Source organism: Scatophagus argus, chromosome 10, assembly GCF_020382885.2.
Source record: "Scatophagus argus isolate fScaArg1 chromosome 10, fScaArg1.pri, whole genome shotgun sequence".
Taxonomy (NCBI): Eukaryota; Metazoa; Chordata; class Actinopteri; family Scatophagidae; genus Scatophagus; species Scatophagus argus.
The window spans coordinates 16,151,188-16,169,715 of NC_058502.1; the positions used below are offsets into that span (position 1 = coordinate 16,151,188).

Genomic DNA, 18,528 nt, shown 5'->3' on the forward strand with positions numbered 1-18,528 from the left:
GATGAAAAACGTGCTGCCAAAGATAAGCAACAGCAGCAGTGTCAAAGTAACTTTATTCAAATTTCAAAGAAATGAGGGCGATTATTACACGAAGGGAAATTTCCATCAAATCTGCAACTTTATCACAGCAGCTGATGCTAACATATTCATGTAGCTGTTACACATAGACAGATATGGATCAAAATCAGTTTGAAGAAATACAACACTGAATGATATGCAGCAGGTACTTTTCAGATGTACTTGTTCATCATGTTCCCCCATTTATAAGCAAACTGTCTCTGCAAGAATTACACCTTTTGCCTAAAAACAATTTGAATATATTAAATATGCAAAGTGTTATAATAAAATCTGATTCTGGGCTCAAAATATTGATCAAAAGTAAATTCTCAGTTGAGTGTAACAACGTAGTAGGAATGTTTAGAAAATAAAAGAGAAAAGGAACAAAAAATAAAGAAACAACCATCAGTAACAATCAGTAACCCCAAAGGCCATGAACTAAACCAGGCCCAGTAAACCAACATGCATGACTAAAATCTTAAGAAATTAAAATAACTGCCATGTTCTTAGTGATACAAAGTCACTAAGAAAGATGACATACTTGACAGGGATGACAAGAAAGAGACAAGAAAAGAACCTCCTACTGAAAAAATAGAAATGTAAATTATATCCCTTTGTAAATGTGCATCAAGTCTAACAATGAAATTTTCACACAATCAAAATTTCCTACAGAGGTGAGCTTTTTTAAAGTGAACATTCAAGGTTTTTTTAATGATATTTACATAAGTTCCTTCTTGACATCAAGAAGAGTTCTTGTCCGTCAAAAACATAGATGAGATGTAGAATAAATAAATACACTTAAGAAACTGTAGCTGATACAGACATGATGTGGTATTACTTTGTTAACAGAAAACTTAACTGGCCAAAAACGACAACATTAAATTAGGCTGACAGAGTGCACAGTGCATTTTCGGAGAGTTCAGAAAAAGCTTGTCTTGAGTTTGATGGTAGGTGCGGCTTGTACAGTCGGCTGAGCTTGCCTGGCTGCAGCTTTGGCTCTGCTGCTGGCCTGGTTGGCCCGTATAGCGGATTCCAGACGGATTTTAAGCTCAGGTGCTGCACCAATCACTATCTTGAAGGCAGCTGGATAGAGGGGACCAATCCGCATTAAGTTCTGAAGGGCAAAATCATGCAGGCCTTTGGAGAACTGGGGTGCCGAGGAGAGGGCGTTTTCATCCAACAGGTAGGAGATGAGAGTTGGTACAAGAAGAGCCAGCAACTGCACTCCTGTTAAGTGCATAAAAACAATAACACATTAAAATACATAATCACTAACAGCAACACTAAATAGAACAGTTCAACAGAAAAGAGGGAACTGGAAATGGAACTGAGACCACAAATCCAACCTAATGCTAACAGACCAGATATATGAGACAGCAGATCAATTCATCATATTGTCAAATGTATCTACGGAAAAATAACAACAGAGGAGATACTGTGTGTGGAATTTATGCTCAAAATATCTGTGTGACTATACACGCCCAGTTCATTGAAGAATGCTAGGTGTTAAATGTTGGATGAATTATTTATTTGTATGGGCCATTTACTGACATATGTGTAGCAGTGAAGTAGCAACAACAATGCTGTGTTGCTGGACTGTAACTATTCATGGGTCAAGAAATGTATGCTGAGGACTGCTAAGACAAGATAGCAGACAAAATAACCACAAACAAGTCTAGTCTCCAAGGATGACAGAGGTCTATCATCAGTTATAAGTTAAATAATAAATATAATTATAGTTGTATAACATTAATCCATGATCCATCCATGATCGACAGAAACCTGCTATTTTGATGACCAAATTATTGTCTGGCTAATTTTCCAAGCAACTGCTTACCACCACTGCTAACATAACACAAATTTGAAATCAAATCAAGCTTTTAGAGCACATTTTGTCTGAACATGCAGTGCAGTTTGCTTTAATAAGAAAATAAAAACAAGAAGAAGCATAATTGGAGATAACAAAATACAAAACTTATATATATATGAATAAATAATATACAAATAATAATATTGTATAGCACAATGTTGAAATAATGGGTAAATTATTGCAGGGATTCCTTATTTAGCATTCAGTGCTCTTTTGCTTTCATCTTTAACAGCACACATTGAAAAGCACTGAGCTAAACACTTTACGAGAACTAATCTGATGGAGCTAAATACTTCAATGGAACATATACGGCACTTCAGCGGCCCATTAGGCAGAGGCATACTTACGATTCTGCTCTTCACCCATGCCGACCAGATTCTCCAGGACCCTGATGCCCTCCTGCACGGCCTGGAGCTCAGCAGCGGACCCTGGCCGACTGCGCTCCACTGCTTTCAGCTTCTCCACCATGAGCGGAGCCAGAGCATGGATGTACGGAGTATACAGAGTGCGGCTAGAGTGCTGAAACACTGACAGCAGCAACTGGTAACACCGTGCCTGCACCTGTGGCAAAAAGAACTCACTTAACGTGGGCACACACATTTGGAAAGTCTCACACTTTGTTCAAACTTAGATCATAACTTCAGCTGTGTTTGGATACATAGGTGCTTACCCAGGGATCACTGGAGTTGAGGGCATTTCGGAAGCGGTCCATGCAGCCCTTCTGCAGGACAGTTACTCCAACAAGTTCACTGCTGGCGGACAGCAGGAAGAGTGTGATCGCTGTCAGCATACTAACCTCATCCATGTCAGGCCTGGACTCATCTACAGAAACACACAAACAAGCATGCATACTGTCAGTGAATAATGAGGACATACTTTTTTTCCCTGTGCTTTCCACAGAGGTCACATTCAAACATGTGTCTGTGTGTATATTTGCTCACCTGGCTGTGAGTGGTCGAGTACAGACGCCAGACTGCTCCTCACAAGGCCGGTCCACTGTGTCTGCATGCTCTCCACCCGGGCCAGTGGAGAAGTGATGATGGTCTTGATGCCCTGCAGAGCAGCAGACACTGTCACAGGCACAGAGTTGTCAGCAGTCTTATGTGCAGTCTCCCTCAGCACCCCCGTGATTAGGAAGAGCACCGTGGGTAGGATGGTCATACTTCCTGCACAGGCAAAAATAAAAGGTGAGAAATGACTATGAAATCAGTTCACAGTAAACAGCACTCGGCTAACAATATTCATACTAAGCCCAAGTCTCACACAGATGCATATAACATCATTACCACACACCTGAACAATGCAGGCCAAGCAGGCTATAACAATAATAATATAAGTGCATTGTGATTGTACAAATTTGCTTCTGTATGCATCTTTTTTCATATGTTGCATTGTGTGTGTGTGAGTGTGTGTGTGTGTACTTTGCCTCAAGCCTCACCAGCTGGAGAGCAGAGCGAGGGAAGTTCTGCCAGGATGGAAACTGTGTTTGCCACCAGGCGTGCACTTTCTTCAGATAGTCGCTGCGGCCTGAGTGGCACATGGCTGGGCGACTCCTTCACACGTGTATTAAGCTGTGGTAAGTGGCGGACCAGGATGAATACGAGCAGTTCCATGGCTGCAAACACCAGAGACTTGCCAGGAACAAGCTCTCCTGTGTCTCCTCCTTCGCCAAGGCTGGCCTGGGAATCTTTCTCGTGTTCTTCCTCTTTGCCTGAGTGAAAACAATGAGTTAGATCACTAAAACAGCCACATAATTGAAATAGCTATGATATAAAACTTGACATGAACATTCTTTTGTTCATGCATCTCTATGTTTAAGTGTAATGTAATGTAATGCAAAGAAGGCCGAGCTCATAAGTTGTGTTAGCTCCTGACCCTTGCTGGTCCTCTGTCGCTGCAGGTGGTCCTGTGCAGCTCTGATGGTCTCCTGTACAACAGCAGTGACCTGGAGCTGTACAGCGGGAGGATCCCGGGTAAGCAGCAGTCTGTGGAGCACATTCAGGAGCTCCACGGCCAACAGCTACAACGGAAATAACAGTTACAGTAATAAAGTTAAATTAATAACAAAACCTACAAGTCATACTGATCCGGTCTGGCTCATTTACAACAGGTCCACATGCAGAGTAGACATCTGATATCTGGTTTTTGTTTTGGTTGTTGTTGTTATGCAGAGTTTCTCTAATAATATTATAAAATAATCTCCCCTCCCCCCCAAGCCAGGAGACCATAATGACAGTATGGCAGCAGCAGAGAGACGCATCATGTGTCCTAATTTAAGGTCCTGGATCCACACCAGCATCATAAGGTGGGCAAAGACCTGTCCCATTTCAAATGCTTGCCCAAATCTAGCCCAGAAACCCAACCTTTTTTTGTAAATTTGGAGGACGCAACCTTTGTATCCTTTGAAGCCCTCAGTGTCCTGTTATCCATTGTGTGGCAGTCAGCTGTTCAATGGAGCACTGGAGTGATGCTTGTAAAGTCAGTAAATATTGCACAAGCCTGTCGTTTTTTCCAGATATTTGCACTTGGGTCAGTCTCTGGTAAATATATCACCTTAGCTAGACCAGTGAAATAACAAGTTGTAAAGAACAAAGGCCATCCATAAAAGCCACTATTTCTTATTTGATAATTTGTAAAAGTAATCTGCACTCAACAAACTGACAGTGAGTCTGTAAACTGAAAGAGGTTTTATATATATATCTTTAATTTCAAACATTACTCTGAGTAAGTAAACAAGATTCACATTCTAGACTGGTTGTATGAATGTTCCTTACATATGTAATTTTTGCCCTTGTGTCTTTACCTGGTCCTTTGCGATATGGGTCTTGGCACAGGGAGATTCTAGCAGAGTGAACAGGGCCTGCAGGCAGGACATCACATGTTCAATGGGCTCCTCGGGTCGGGGGAAACAAAGAAACTCTATACTGACACCTGAGAGACAGAACACAGAAATACACTTAGGGTGTGTTCATGTTATTCTCGTTTTCTATCCACCATCACTCTTTCACTGTCTGCAGATGAAAGGTAGATACATGACTGTAAGGTAAATAAAAACAGTCGCCATGAAAAGGTGCTCCACTTTGCTTCTTTTAAGGTGATTTATGAAGAAGAATAGAGGTATCATGGTGGAGGTCTTTCCTTTTTGTAACACCTGAGTACCAAAAAAACTCACACTACATCAGTACAGGTTTTTCTTAAGGTGGTGCTCATGAGGAACAAAAACACAATAAGATGAAGACTATACTGTATACACCACTTATGTCTCCTTACCCAACATCAGATGCATCCTGTCTTCCACCGACTCCTCAATTTTTTTTGTGGTGAAGGAGGCTCCTTGAGGGAGGGCAGGAGCCTTGGAGGGAGCTGAGGGGACCTCCTCTTTCTCTTCACTGGCTCCGAATCCAGTGCTGCTCAGCCACAGAGCCACAGCATGCAGGACAGGGGCCCATGAACTGCGGTAGTGGAGCCTTGCTGTGTCTATAGTCTCTGGAGTATAAAACGCTCCACCTGAACACAGACATGCAATAAAGTGTCTTGTTTCGCCACATTACTTTAAAATGTGATTTGAAATGTTTACAAATGCACCATATTAATTTAAGTAGACTAAAATACATTTAAATATATGCACCTAAATCAATAATAATAAACAAAAGAGAAATTCTAACTGAAGCACCCAAAGACAGCTTCAACGTCTTCTTCCGTCAAAACAGCTATTTGACAGTAATCTGGTAAATGTTTTTGTTAATAATTTTGTCAAAAGCAAGTGAAGACACTGGACATCAAATAAAATAGGGAGAAGTAGAAAACAACCCACTGAAGATAAAACAAGGATCTGTCTTGTACCTTCAGGGGGAAGCTGGCTGGAAAACTCAGCAGGCAGAGTCAGCAGAGCGTAGTCCCGCAGCATGGCCAGCCACAGGCGACTCAGCGAGGGCAACTCTGGCTGCACCAAAGTGATGAGGCTGTCAGGTGGAAGCACGTCTGTGCCCAGATCCTCCTCATCCTCGTCATCGTCCGCACTTCGAACTGGTTTGGCAGGCTTAGACTCAGCCTCTTTCTTGATCTTCATAGATACTACATAAACCTGAATGTGCATAGTCTTGTTTATTATGCACATCATTTGGAGTATAACAAAGACAGGACTGTGCTCTGATCAGGGGTCTGAAGTCTCACCTCGGCCCAAGCCTTCAGCACGGCCAGTTTCTCCATGGTGGTGGCACTCTCACTGTACAGCTGACTGGATGATCCCTTCCCAGTCTGCACCTTGTCCAGCGACGACACAAGCAGGTTGTGCACTCGCCGTAGGTCGTTGAGGTCACTGACGACACCACTACCAATCCACGTACTACACACCTGTAGTCACACGGAGGGGTCAAGGTAATAAACTGTAAAACTAATTGAACAAATGCAGCATCAATAGCCTTTCAGCTGTAACTTCATTAAAAACCTTCATTACGTAACAGAGTGTTCAAAGTTGATTGATCGTACATGCCATTAAGGAGGGTGGGGGTGTCAAAGAGCAGTTATTAATAAACAGCAGTGACACACAGTGACTGTGCAAGTGGAGCATACATTTGTGAGATTACTTCCTTCTGAGGAGAACTGCTTTTACAGCGTCAAGCAGCCAAGGACAGGAGTCTAAGGAGACTTTCTTTCAGGAGACTTACAAATGTGTTATGATGCAAATTTTCTTAGCGAGATATCTCAGCGCACTCCCTAAAATTTCTCTGTACGGCATGCCATGTGACTCTGCAGTTCCACAGGTAAACGCAGTGTTAATCATGTTTAGGTGCTTTTACCGCCTTGAGGATTTAAGGCTTTCAAGACATCTACTTTTTGTTTTGGCTGTCGTGCTAAGTTAATCATTCTATTCAGAAAAGAGAAAACCTGGTCTCAAGCTTCTGAAGCTATTGCCATTTAAAAAGAATAGAAATAGTCTCAGTGAGCTAAAACCCTGTGCCAGAGACATGGAGGGGAATGTGAAAGGGAAAAGTATGTTTTTTTTAGAATACTCCTGACAGGCGTGTTTGTTGATTCCACTGTCGCTCATTCTTCCCATCAGTCAAATAAGTCAAAGAGCATTAAGGCCGGAAATCTGACACTGCTGGGTTTTAAGGGCATTATGACTCACTGCACACTGCTAATTAACTGCTATTGAAATAGCATTGCCGCAAAAGCCTCTAACATAATCAGAATATGTGAATATATGCAAGGTGTGTTCAGTAAAATGAATGTTGCAGTACAAACAGAGCTTGCTGATACGTTCTGATAGCATCTCTGCCACATCTCAATCAGGGCAAAACATTTCTTCTAAACATAAATCAAGTGTCTTACCTGGCAGGCCTTAGCTGTGATGTCAGACGGTGTATCAGGTGAAAAAGCAGGTCTGAGGGCAGCTCCAACCTAAATGTCATCACGAGCAATACAAATGTCACTTCCTCAGTTTCTTTTATATTTGCTGTGTCACTATTAATTTTTAGACTTTTGCAGCCTAATGCAGTTTGATGTGTTTTGACTCACATTGGCCTGGTACTGTTCCAGGATAACATGCCCTGGGAATTCAGGCTCTGGTACAGACGCAAACTTTTTAATGATGTCCTCCAGGGCCTGCAAGCCAGCCATCCTCAGTTGGTTACTGTGGTCTGTGGCTGCCATGAAGGCCATGCGGATGAGGTCAGACAAATGGAGCACCAGAAGATCTCCTGGATGGACAGAGATGGAAGGATAAACAACAAGGACTGTGAGAAGTACAATTTCTAACAAATTTCTTTTCATTTCAACATTTGCATCAGTCTCTGTTTAATCACTTGCTTTAGTGATCCTTTGATGATGGGTTGTACATCAGCAAGAAAGTACAACTGCAGCCTCTTTCAAGGAGCTTGTACTTTTTTAACAAGCAGGATGGACTGAAGATTCAATACAGATTTTTAAAGTTTCAGTGTATGTGCTTGGAGTGACTCAGAAAAAACTGTATATTGACCTTGAGGGTGAGAACTGAATTCAGTTCTAGCTGAAGTGCACCTTTCAAGGTATTAGTTAGACATAGCAACATGCAGTGCAACCATCAACTCAATCCCAGCCATTAAAACGCGACTTAGCTGCCTTCAGAACTGCAAAATCACAACACTGTGCTCAATACCACAATACCATCATAGACTAACATGAAAAACATATCTTTCCCTTGTGCTTGCTTACTTGCTTACATAAAAGCACACGAATGAGCTTTTTACAGCAGCTGACACACAGACAAAAGATCACAGGTGGCATAAATCAATCACAAATCTCTGAGGTGAAGTCTGAGCTTCTCTGCTCTGGCAGCGTGGTGAACGTTACCTTTGGGGTTTTTTGCTTTTGCAGAGCGGGCAGCTGCCAGGTCAAAGTGTGCTTTGTCATTCTCACACAGCAAGATGATGCGGCACAAGCAGTCTGCAGCAAACACCCGGGTCACCCAGCGCGGCGCCACAGAGGGCTTGGACTTGTCATCTTCACCCAGGCCTGTGAACATGGTGTCATCGTCCATCTCATCTTTTTTCTCTGAGTCTTCCTCATCCTTTTCCACTTCAAACACAACGGCTCCTCCGACATCTGAAAGGGGAGATACACATATTTTTAATACAACAGTAGATTCAGTTCAAAACGTGAATTATTGTCCACCTCATTACTTGTTATTGTTTTGCTTTACTGTACAGGACAGACTTATCCTGCCCACCATCATTTAAATTGATATTGGCTACAGAGATTAATTTGAATTGACCAACTTAATTTGCTTTCTGTCCCAGCCTTAATTTAGAAAACAATAATCTGTCTTACCTTGTAGTCTCATAGATTTACCTGTAGTTGCTGCCAGGACATCCTTGCAGAGTTTCAGCCAATGTGAAAGCTTTTCCACAGCTAGAGATGACAGCATGTGACCCAGTGTGTCATGGATATCAGAACACAGCTTCCTGTCTGTCTCCCGGTCCAGCATGCCAAACAGAACGCCTTCCAGACCGGTCTCTGTGATGTTCAGGTCTGAACCAGGAACAAAAAAGAAAAGTGTGGTAAGAGCCGCAGTGTTTCACTGAGGAATACTGAACAAACCGAAACTCAAACTGCTCTCGTCAGGTTCATAATTTGTACTTACTGATTGTAGTGTCTTTGCTGTCTCCTGCTCTTTTTGCCAGGCTCATGGCGTACTCACAGACCTCTGCTGCCTCTCTCTGAGCGAGCTGTCTCAGACAGGCCACGGCAGCGCGACGCAGCAACAGGTGAGAGCTGCACAGGTGCACCTGCATCCCACAGTACAGTAGGAAATTAGTACCAAGACAAACTATAACTACTGTACTTGTGGTCTGAAAGTCTTACACAGAGACAGGGCACGAGGCTGGACAGGTTGACATGGCGTGGAGCGAACATGTGCAGCTGCTGCAAGCATGAGATAGCAGCTGCCTGGACAAGGGAGTCAGAGTGGTCCTGCATTATGGCACAACCAACCAGGCAGGAGGAGCGGATGGTAGAGATTGTGGCTCCATTTCCTGGCAAACCCAAAGACATCAATTAGCAAGAGGGACAAAAAAAAGAAACATAACAGGATGACACATTATGACTTCAAGTCTGCTTCAGTTTCCTGCAGTGGGTCAAACTGATTACTCTGCCACCTTCTGGCCAGGAAAGGGTATACTACATTTACATAAGAGTCAAAGTAGTGGGTAACAGTCACACAAAAGGTCTGTGATTTTCATTAGCCACAGTTACCCTGTAATTCTGGTCCCACAGTGGTGATGAGAGCTCCCAGACAGCGGCCCAAACACTGGTGCACCTCTGTGTGAGACGGGGGCACCATAAGAAGCAGGGTGAGTACCAGAGACAGTGTGGGCTCCACGTAGCCTCTGTACATGGGACCACTGGAATCCACAATGAGTGCCAGAGAGTGCAGGGCCCATGTCTGGCAAAAAAGGGAGAATATCTGATTTAGCAATGTGTAACATGCACAAATGATGAAACAAACACTAGTGTCTTTGAAATAAAATACAATAGGAAAAAATAACACATTCATCCAAGTAGGTCAAACTCTAAACCAGTTTAGATGGAAAAAAAGGACAGTTCAGACCACTCCAGCTCTCCTGTTCTTATTCAACTGAGTAATTCACTGTACCTGGACTTCATGAGAAGACCCATCCTGGGCCAGAGCCAACAGGATGCTGACACTGGTCTTCAGATGCTGGCCTGAGCCAATTCCTCCAACATATCGATGCAGACAGCCAAGAGCCAGTGAATGGCCTGTCCTTGATACTACATCACGAGCCGACTTCAGTCTGGATATGGAGGAAGACGAGAGATATGGATCACATGATAAAAGTCAAGGATAGAGAGCGAGGCTAGATTCAGTTCAAGATAGATTCTGAGAACTGTCACAGACTTTTACCTTTTACCATTTACCATTCACCTTTCTAAAATATCTACAATACACTGATAAAATTGTAGCTGATTATAATGTTGGTGTGTTGACCAGGTTTCCTTTGATCTTAACAGGTGAAATAACAAAACAAAAAGAGACTAAAGAAAAAATAAACAAAAAAGAACAGACAATACATATAATATAAAAAGCTTACTTGTCAAAGCTAGTCTGTGCCATTCTGGCAATGAAGGTAGCCTCTCCCACCACCTGCGCCATCCTGCCCAGAGCCTCTCCAGCAGCACAACGCAGGATGGGATTTGGATTGTCCAAAGCTCCCATCACAAGGGCCAAGGCCGACTTCCGCACCTCCTCGGGACCCAGAGTACTCTTGTTCTCAGCCAAACCCTAACCCAAAGAGTAAGGAAGTGATACATTGTTTTTCATTGGATGTATGTTACCTGAATAATGTAACATGATACTCCTGAATTAAAAGCAAGTTTTCTCACCTTAAGGGCACTAAGCACTGCAGTAAAGATGTTCAGTTGGACTGCCTGCTGTCGAACTCCTTTAGCCTGTTTTATACATTCTGCAAAGTGGTCTAGCATCTGCAGCCTGAATCATATAGAAAGTCATGTAGAATATACAATATTACAGAAGGAGCATGCCCCAAAGAACTTTGCAACAGTGAATACAAATACACGATAAACCAGCAAAATGTTTACATATCAACAACACAGCAACAACTAAACTTCTTGCCTGTGTTTGAAGGAGACGTGGGGGAAAACCACACCGAACAGGGCCACTGAAGCGTCAATGACTGACACGCCCAATGGGAGAGGCCCTGGGACGGCCTCACCTACGGGGACACGCAGGTAGATGGAGGAGGGATCGTGTTCCAGAGCTCCGCTACCAGATGCACTGTTGGGCTGCAACTGTTTAGAACAGTATCAGCGTTGATTAAGACATCACATAATAATATATAATGTTAAGTATAGACAGTTGTTGTTAGTATGAGGATCCAAACCAGTCTCACACACGCACATCTACATTTGTCACATTACTGATGATTTTACTCACCTGATCCTCGATGGACTTGTGGTCAGTCTCCTGTAGCCAGGAACCCATGAGCACACTGTCGTCATAGTGACAGAGAGAACGCAGCAGGGAGGTAGTAGTATTAGCCGAGTTGTCGGTCAAGGTAAACTCTGCCACCAGCTCTCTCAGGAGAGCATTGAAGCTGCCTACACAAGAAGATTACCACTTTTAAAATGCCTTCCATAGAGGCTCTTAACCTCCGTTAAGATTATGCTGATTATGCAAAATGTTTATGATTATGCAAAATATAGAAGTGACTGTTTTACCTTCATACGTCTTGGGAGGCAACAGAGCCAGGATGTCGTACAACCTAAGCCTCACCATCGCTGCACTTGCTTTCAGGTGAGCACCATGGGCCTTAATGATGGCAGGGACACTGACAGAAGGAGAAAATATTACAATTGTTACATATGCAATCTGACGATAAAACAACGAAATAAAGCCGGAAACATTTCAATTAACTGTGTATAAAGACAGAGAAATGTCACAGTCTCAACGGACAAAGCATCACACTCACTGAGACATCATAGTCATGGCACATTCAATGGGAGTCATCAGTCTACGGATCACATCTTCTGTAAGCAGTTCGGGGCAGTGGGCCACGAAGCTACGCATGGCTGCAGGAGAAAGAAACAGGAGTGTTGGTGTTCGCTAATATCACAGAGCCCAGGCTGCTGTATACAGGGGTATGTGTCTTTACCACACAGCGCTCCAGCTCGGCCCTCCAGGGTGACCTGCCAGGTGAAGGAGTCTCCTCTGGCCTTTTCAGCCTCCAGCTCTTTCTGGGAGCGAGGGAACACATTCCTCCACAGCAGCAGCATCTTGGGAAGGTGATAACGCACGAGGGAGGGACCTGGGTACAAACGAGATAAGGTGGTAGAGTTGTCAGCAAATAACACAACAAATCAAAGCCAAGAAATAAGAGAGAGACAGATAGATGTCTGGGAGACTCACCCAGAGTCATGAGGGCACCGAGCAGCAGCCATCCAGCCTGTGTGCGCTGTAGGGACAGTCGACTATTCTGAGCGGCTGTCCGCAGGAGGTCTTCGGCTATACTCACCACCAACTACGAGAAAATACATACAATCTTATCTTAGGACAGTCGGTGAGGCCGGTACATAAGGTCAAGACTTAAGTGACGGTTACACAAGAGAAGGAGCCGGTAAGATTTCACTCTGAGGTTACACACCTTGCCCTTGGAGTGGGGGATACCCAGTGGACACTGATGTACGCCTCCCAGCAGAGCAGCCATTGCAAAGCTATAGCCGCTCACAGCCTCAGGTGAACTCTTCAGGTTGTTGATTCTCTCTGCACAACGATCCAGCAGTGGGGTCAACTGATAAGGCAGCGCCACAGCAACACAGCGCAAACACCATGCAGCTGCCAAACGAGCTGCCATGCTGGGGTGCAGCAGCACTGAGGTCACAGTTTCAAGGAGACCTGGGGAAGAGGAGATGGAATATGTTTCAGCTCCAAGCTAAATTCTGTCAATATATAATAAAGGTATATACAGTAAGCACCTTAGGTATTTCATTCAAGAAGTAGATGTGAGATTCAATAATATATCACAAACATATAGATACACACACGCATGGCTTGTCTAATGTTAAAACATTATCATCTGTGGAAACCCAGCTTGTGTTTAAGGAAACTTAAGAAAACTGAAACGTGAGAAGTTTACCATTAAGTATTTCATCTGTTTTACCATCTGTTTTTAGTGTAAACAAAAGTTGATGTCCAGTTGGTTTGTGGAGTACAATTTTCAAGTTTCCTGTTTGGCATTCTGACCATGGCAGCTGGGCCAAAAAAACTGCTTAGGAAACTGTTTACTAAGGTAATAAATCAAACGAGAAGTAAGATCATTTTCTCACATGCTTAGACACAATCAGACTTCTTTTAGCAACCAGTAGATTCACCCGCCAGCTGGCCATTAGAGAGAATGCAGGTTGAAGTCACAACTCCATTGCCTTCACTTTTCAGACCATAAAGCTTCATCCATATTTTAGACAGTAAATGACCTCACCTACAGAAGGCTCCTGGATGAGTGGTGAGGCTGTGGCACTTAAGCTCTGAACTAGGCTGCCTAGCTCTTTCAAGGCACACACCATAACATGCTGACTGGCAGATACATCAGCTGCTCCTGCCTTGTTCTCTCCACTGATGTCATTCACAACTGCCTCTGGATAAAACATGTGGTAGAGACAGAGGAACAAATAAGAAATGTTAATGAATAAAAAGCAAAATCAAAATTGTTTAAAATTACGATGCTACTAATTCAGAATGTGTACAGCATTGATGGTTAAGGTGACCGGCTCTGAATTGCTTAGATTGGCCCTTCTTGTCAGATTTACAAAGTTAGTTATAATCCCCTGACATGCTGAATCATAATACGCTGTACAAACTGGCTGGCCACATTAATCCATGTAAATGCTGTCACACATCTTAGTTATGCAAGGTTTTGCAACTGCAGTACTAGAATCCCTTAAAATACTGAGAAATATGCTCATAAATGACACAAACACAGAGCTCTGATGATTTTGTTCATACAAAAAAAAGATAGAATACAGGAAAACGATATGATTGTATCAAAGGATAACTGTGAGAAAAGCTCATTTATCAAGAACTTAAATCCTCAGAGCTCTAAAGAGGCAACAATCAAGACAGAATGCACAAAAGGAACACGTTAAGTAAAGGATTGTTGAAACAAATTGTAAGCTGCTTCTTGAACTGTGGTAGTCATATTGTTCTGGGAACCAACTGCAGAATACACAAATACAATCAGATTCTACTTCCTTCATGGCTCTGGGAAACATTTTCCAAGTTACTTTTTTTTTACTTTTAATTTCAAGAAATCTCACAGATTCTACAAGCAGCATGTATAGTGAAAAGCTCAGGACCACATCTTAAGAGACACCGACTTTAAACACATTCATCAAATTCTGCCTTTAACATCAATATGAACAAAAGACTGTACATTGCACACAATTTACATCCATTTAAAGGTTGCAAAGCAAATCAGAGTAAGAATCATCCTTTGTGAATGAGAAAAAAAGTGATTTTAAAAAGTGATTGATGTGTTGTTGTAGAGCAGAAAAAAATGAAAATTTGGAGAAACCGAAATAAATAAAACTAAATGACGAACAAACTTGTAAACGTTATGCTTATTGGTGTGGGAGGAAATGGCTTGTTCCAACAATGCGTCAGTGAATTTAGTGACACATGCAGTTTTTCTGCTGCTCTAAGCCAGATGTCAACAGGCAGAAAGAGTTAAGTTAGCTGCTCCTGGGGGATTGCAATTCAATAAAATAATGTGAATTAACCAGCAAACAGCCATGGAGGTTATGCAATAATGCAAGCACATGCAGCTCAAATGCTGAGCTGCCACTGGATAATGATACATGACATTATGATGCAGCTTGTGGTCAAAAAGAAATGTAAAGAAAGTGGAGTGATTCAAAAAAAGCAAAGATGAAAAGCAAGATGGAGAGCAGAAATAGGAAAAGCCATCTCCACACACAACAAAAGACAGAAAAGAAAAACCACGTCCATATGCAACACAAGCGCAAACCATGCAAGACTTTAAGAAAGTGAATGAATGGTGAATTAAAAGTGATAATGGATGAGTACTTACTCTGTAATGCTCTGAACCGTGATATTTCCCCCCCATCCTCCTTACCCACAGCCCTCATTTGTTTGCTGATGGCCTGGCAGATTTCTTTGCCAGCAGCAATTTGTGCTTTCTCTCCAAGTAAGCCTCCCAAGGTGGCACGTAGCATGAAGGAGACACAGCGGCGTGAGTACACAGCCTCAACATGTGTCTGCGTGGCCCGCGGGTGAGATACTAGGTCCAAAACATGGGACAGGAATGTGGCAAAGTTGCGCTCCAGCCACTGACCACCAAGTGTAGTCACAAACACAACATAGGCCTGAGGAAGATGAGAGAAAGAGTGTGCGTGAAGTAGCTGAATCAGACAAGGTGCGTCCAGACTTTTGCTGCGCTCCAAAATGACCTCACCTGTGTGACGCCCACCCGCACCTCTCTGCTGACAGAGCCTCCCCCCTTCAACATCTCCCCTCCACTCTTCAGGAAGCCAGATCCACCACGGAGAAAGCCTGTGGCCATGATTTCCAGCACTTCTTCCAGAGTGGCCCGCTTGACGTTCTGACGCATCACTGAGGAAAAACGTATCCACGCCATGGAGAAGAAAAGTGTTGAAACAGTCTATGCAACATGACACTAGCCAAATATAAACTACACAAATCTCTCTTTTTGTTATCTCTTTTAACCTACCAGCTGCTTGTTTGGGCATCAGAGCAGTGGCCATAACTGTACCAAGCAGTTTGGCCACTGCCACCCGAACACCATAGTTAGAGCCTTCCAAAGCTTTGAAACACAACGTGGCTACATTCTCCAGTTCTGTGGTCCACATGAATACTGCCTCGTTCTGCAGCTCCAACAGGCACTGATTAGGCAAGAAGAAGAAAGATGGAGTTTTGTTAGTAACATTTACATTATGCATCAATTTTATTGTCAACCTACAGATTTATCAATATGGTTGCTTGGTTTTATACATATCCTTTCAATATACTGTCCACAAAACTTGTATCATATATGGTACAGTTGTCATGTTTTCTGAACAGGAAGTCATCTTTCACAAAAGGGAGGAGAGTTGCACAGCACATTAGAGTCTGATAAACATAAATGACATAGCAAAAATACGTGCCTTAGTGGTGTTTTTTGCTAACATTGTCAAGTTCCCCTACTGACATGGCTGACTGTTGCCTAAAAAATTATCACAAGAAATCATCGTTTGTCACCATGACAGGGGCAGGTGGTGCAGTGTTGGATGTTGCTGAAGGATCCAGGCAAAAAGTCTCAACAAATTAAGAACATAAAAGCTGCTCATTTTTGGATAAAAGGTTGTTTTTGGGAGAAAACGCTTAAACATTAAACTATATAAACTTGGTTCTATACTCTGTAAGAATCAAGAATTGCTCACAAACATGCAAGATGTGACATAACAATTTTTAAAAAAATATTTTTTCTTTTGTTTCACCACATCTACTGAATCTAATAAACTTTTGTTTAGTCCTTCACGGCTCCATTAAACAACCAACCTTTGCTACGGCACAGCGTACAGCCATGGATCTGTCTGTTAGCAGAGAGCGGGCATTCTTGTAGATGTCTCTATGGCAAGACGCTGCGGCTCCACCCAGTCCACTGAGCACCTTCTGCAGGCTGAGAAGAATCTCTCCTCTGCCTTGGGACTGGATCAACGAGGTAAAGGGGAAAGCAGGAGAATTTAAATAAATGTCACATACGATTCTGAAGAGTAAATCTCTTTACTAATCCATTACTGTTCCTATATTTCAGCATATCTATAGACCTAATACATTCCTGCTATAAGACAAAATGTATTCCATTTCCCTTGAAGTCATACCTCTGCACTCTTTAATGCCTTCAAAAGATTATTAATGGTGTCTGGAAAGGAGCTTCCCAGCATCCTGCCCATCTTCTCATAAAAAGCTCCAACGCAGGCTACAGCAGCACTGTAAGAAAGGTTACTGTATGTATTAACATTAAAGTATACACTGTAGTTTTATAACTATAAAATGTGCTAATTAGATGAGAACTCAAAATGTCTTACATAAACATATAAAATGCATTATCTTTGAAATGTAATTGTCATCAAGCTTTGCTAAATAAGTTTCCTCTTGAGGACAGTCAGAAAAGTGATGCAGCTTCAGTTACTCTAGATTCCATTAATACAGACAAGAAACACAGAATAATATCTGCACGGGTACACTTAATCCCCCCTTTTATACATGAAATGTCATTCTGCAGATTAACATCTGGCTTAAATGCTAATACCTCTGAAGTTGGGCCTACAGTATATGCCTGAAACAGAGAAAGCAGTGCTAAACAGCTTATGTCTTAATGTAAAAGTATATAATATCCAGCAGAATATGGACACACACAGTGACTGTATTAGAAAAATACACAGTACTGCCATTAAACTGGATCTTACAGTTTTGTTGGCAAGTACGCAGGCGTGTCATCCTTGCTTCTGATTATCTCATTGCATTTATCCAGAGTCTGGAAAACAGTAAAAGTGTCACCGATGCTGTAGAGGGTAGCAAGATTTTTGGCCAGCAGTTTTCTTGTTGGTGGTCCGGGAGCACTGCCGATCAATCCTGTCAGCTGCTCCACCAGCTTCTTCTGCTTCTCCTTCACATCCACCTGCCATTCAAATACAAAACAAAGTCAGAAATGGCTTCTAATGAAATCCACTCAGAAAAAACAATGCCAAACTCTGAATAGTCACCCTATTTGCTGCAACCAGCACTTTATCCAAGAAGCGAAGCCATTCGAAGATGAAGACAGGCCTCTTTGCTTCAGTGATCTGGGCCAAGGCATCTTCATTGAGCAGCAGACTGTGAGCCAGCTCCATGGCGAAGACCTTAGAACAAAGTCTTGTGCACCTCCGCCTCTGCAATGACATATAAGAGGGTGTGTCTTGTCAGTAGATGTCTCTTCTCCGATGTTCACCGTTTCATCCAATCGCTTGTCGCTTTGTGAGGCACTAAACATCTGTGGCAATTTTAATTTTGCAATGACTTCAGTTTGTGCAAAAGATATCAGTAATTATAAAGTCATAGCACCTGTCACTGCTTTAGATATTTATAAATTAGGGCGTATTTGTTGTATAAAAGGTAGCAAACTAAAATGGCAAAGCTGAGTGGCGTTAATACTTTGCTGTGTTGACAGCTGCTTGCCTCCAGCTGTTGACAGACGAGGTGGTTAGCTTAGCAACAAAAGCTAGCTAGTTCCTAAGAGGAACAAGCTAAACTCCGGCTAAACACCCTCACCAGAATGAATGTTAACTACCTATCGTCATCCTTTAAATCATTACGCTGTCCAAGAACACCTAAAAAATAACACCTTCCTGAAGTACGCGATACATTTTACCAAACAGCTTTTCCTACCTGGGTTTCGATAACCTAGGATGAATGACGACGAGTATCGTTGGTGTCGCATTAATGTTCGTCCGATGTGAAACAAAGGAAATAATGTGCAGCGATAATGATAGTTAACAAAAAATGCTCCACATTACATGGCTCCCTTTAT

At 42.6% G+C, this 18,528-nt stretch overlaps 1 protein-coding gene across 2 annotated transcripts; it reads right to left on the bottom strand.

The window, feature by feature from the left end:
• Positions 1–36: 36 nt before the first annotated feature.
• heatr5b (HEAT repeat containing 5B) lies at positions 37–18,507 on the bottom strand. 2 transcript variants are annotated; one of them, XM_046401642.1, is made up of 36 exons: positions 18,387–18,507; positions 17,726–17,890; positions 17,429–17,640; positions 16,841–16,949; positions 16,518–16,667; positions 15,691–15,862; positions 15,415–15,572; positions 15,076–15,325; positions 13,423–13,578; positions 12,589–12,839; positions 12,354–12,465; positions 12,100–12,252; positions 11,917–12,016; positions 11,666–11,775; positions 11,382–11,545; positions 11,061–11,236; positions 10,811–10,916; positions 10,519–10,709; positions 10,062–10,221; positions 9,662–9,851; positions 9,272–9,441; positions 9,051–9,195; positions 8,759–8,938; positions 8,261–8,512; positions 7,448–7,629; positions 7,262–7,330; positions 6,101–6,280; positions 5,771–6,011; positions 5,198–5,434; positions 4,731–4,858; positions 3,803–3,947; positions 3,366–3,638; positions 2,869–3,093; positions 2,598–2,749; positions 2,275–2,488; positions 37–1,284 (listed from the first exon to the last, which is right to left on the bottom strand). In XM_046401642.1, the coding sequence occupies exons 2-36, from the start codon at positions 17,849–17,851 to the stop codon at positions 977–979; spliced, it is 6,147 nt and encodes a 2,048-aa protein (XP_046257598.1). In that variant the 5' UTR covers positions 17,852–17,890; positions 18,387–18,507; the 3' UTR covers positions 37–976. The 2 variants fall into 2 exon arrangements, with proteins under 2 accessions (XP_046257598.1, XP_046257597.1); XM_046401641.1 differs by having other exon boundaries at positions 15,031–15,325.
• Positions 18,508–18,528: the final 21 nt, after the last annotated feature.

What these genes read in the sequence shown, in the direction of transcription:
- heatr5b (XM_046401641.1), bottom strand. Translation starts at nt 17,851, where the DNA reads ATGGAGCTGGCTCACAGTCTGCTGCTCAATGAAGATGCCTTGGCCCAG. An exon ending in CCGAGCTGGAGCGCTGTGTG is followed by an intron (nt 12,017 to 12,099) that starts GTAAAGACACAT and finishes TTTCTCCTGCAG; the next exon opens with CCATGCGTAGCTTCGTGGCC. An exon ending in GCACAGACTAGCTTTGACAA is followed by an intron (nt 10,222 to 10,518) that starts GTAAGCTTTTTA and finishes CTCCATATCCAG; the next exon opens with ACTGAAGTCGGCTCGTGATG.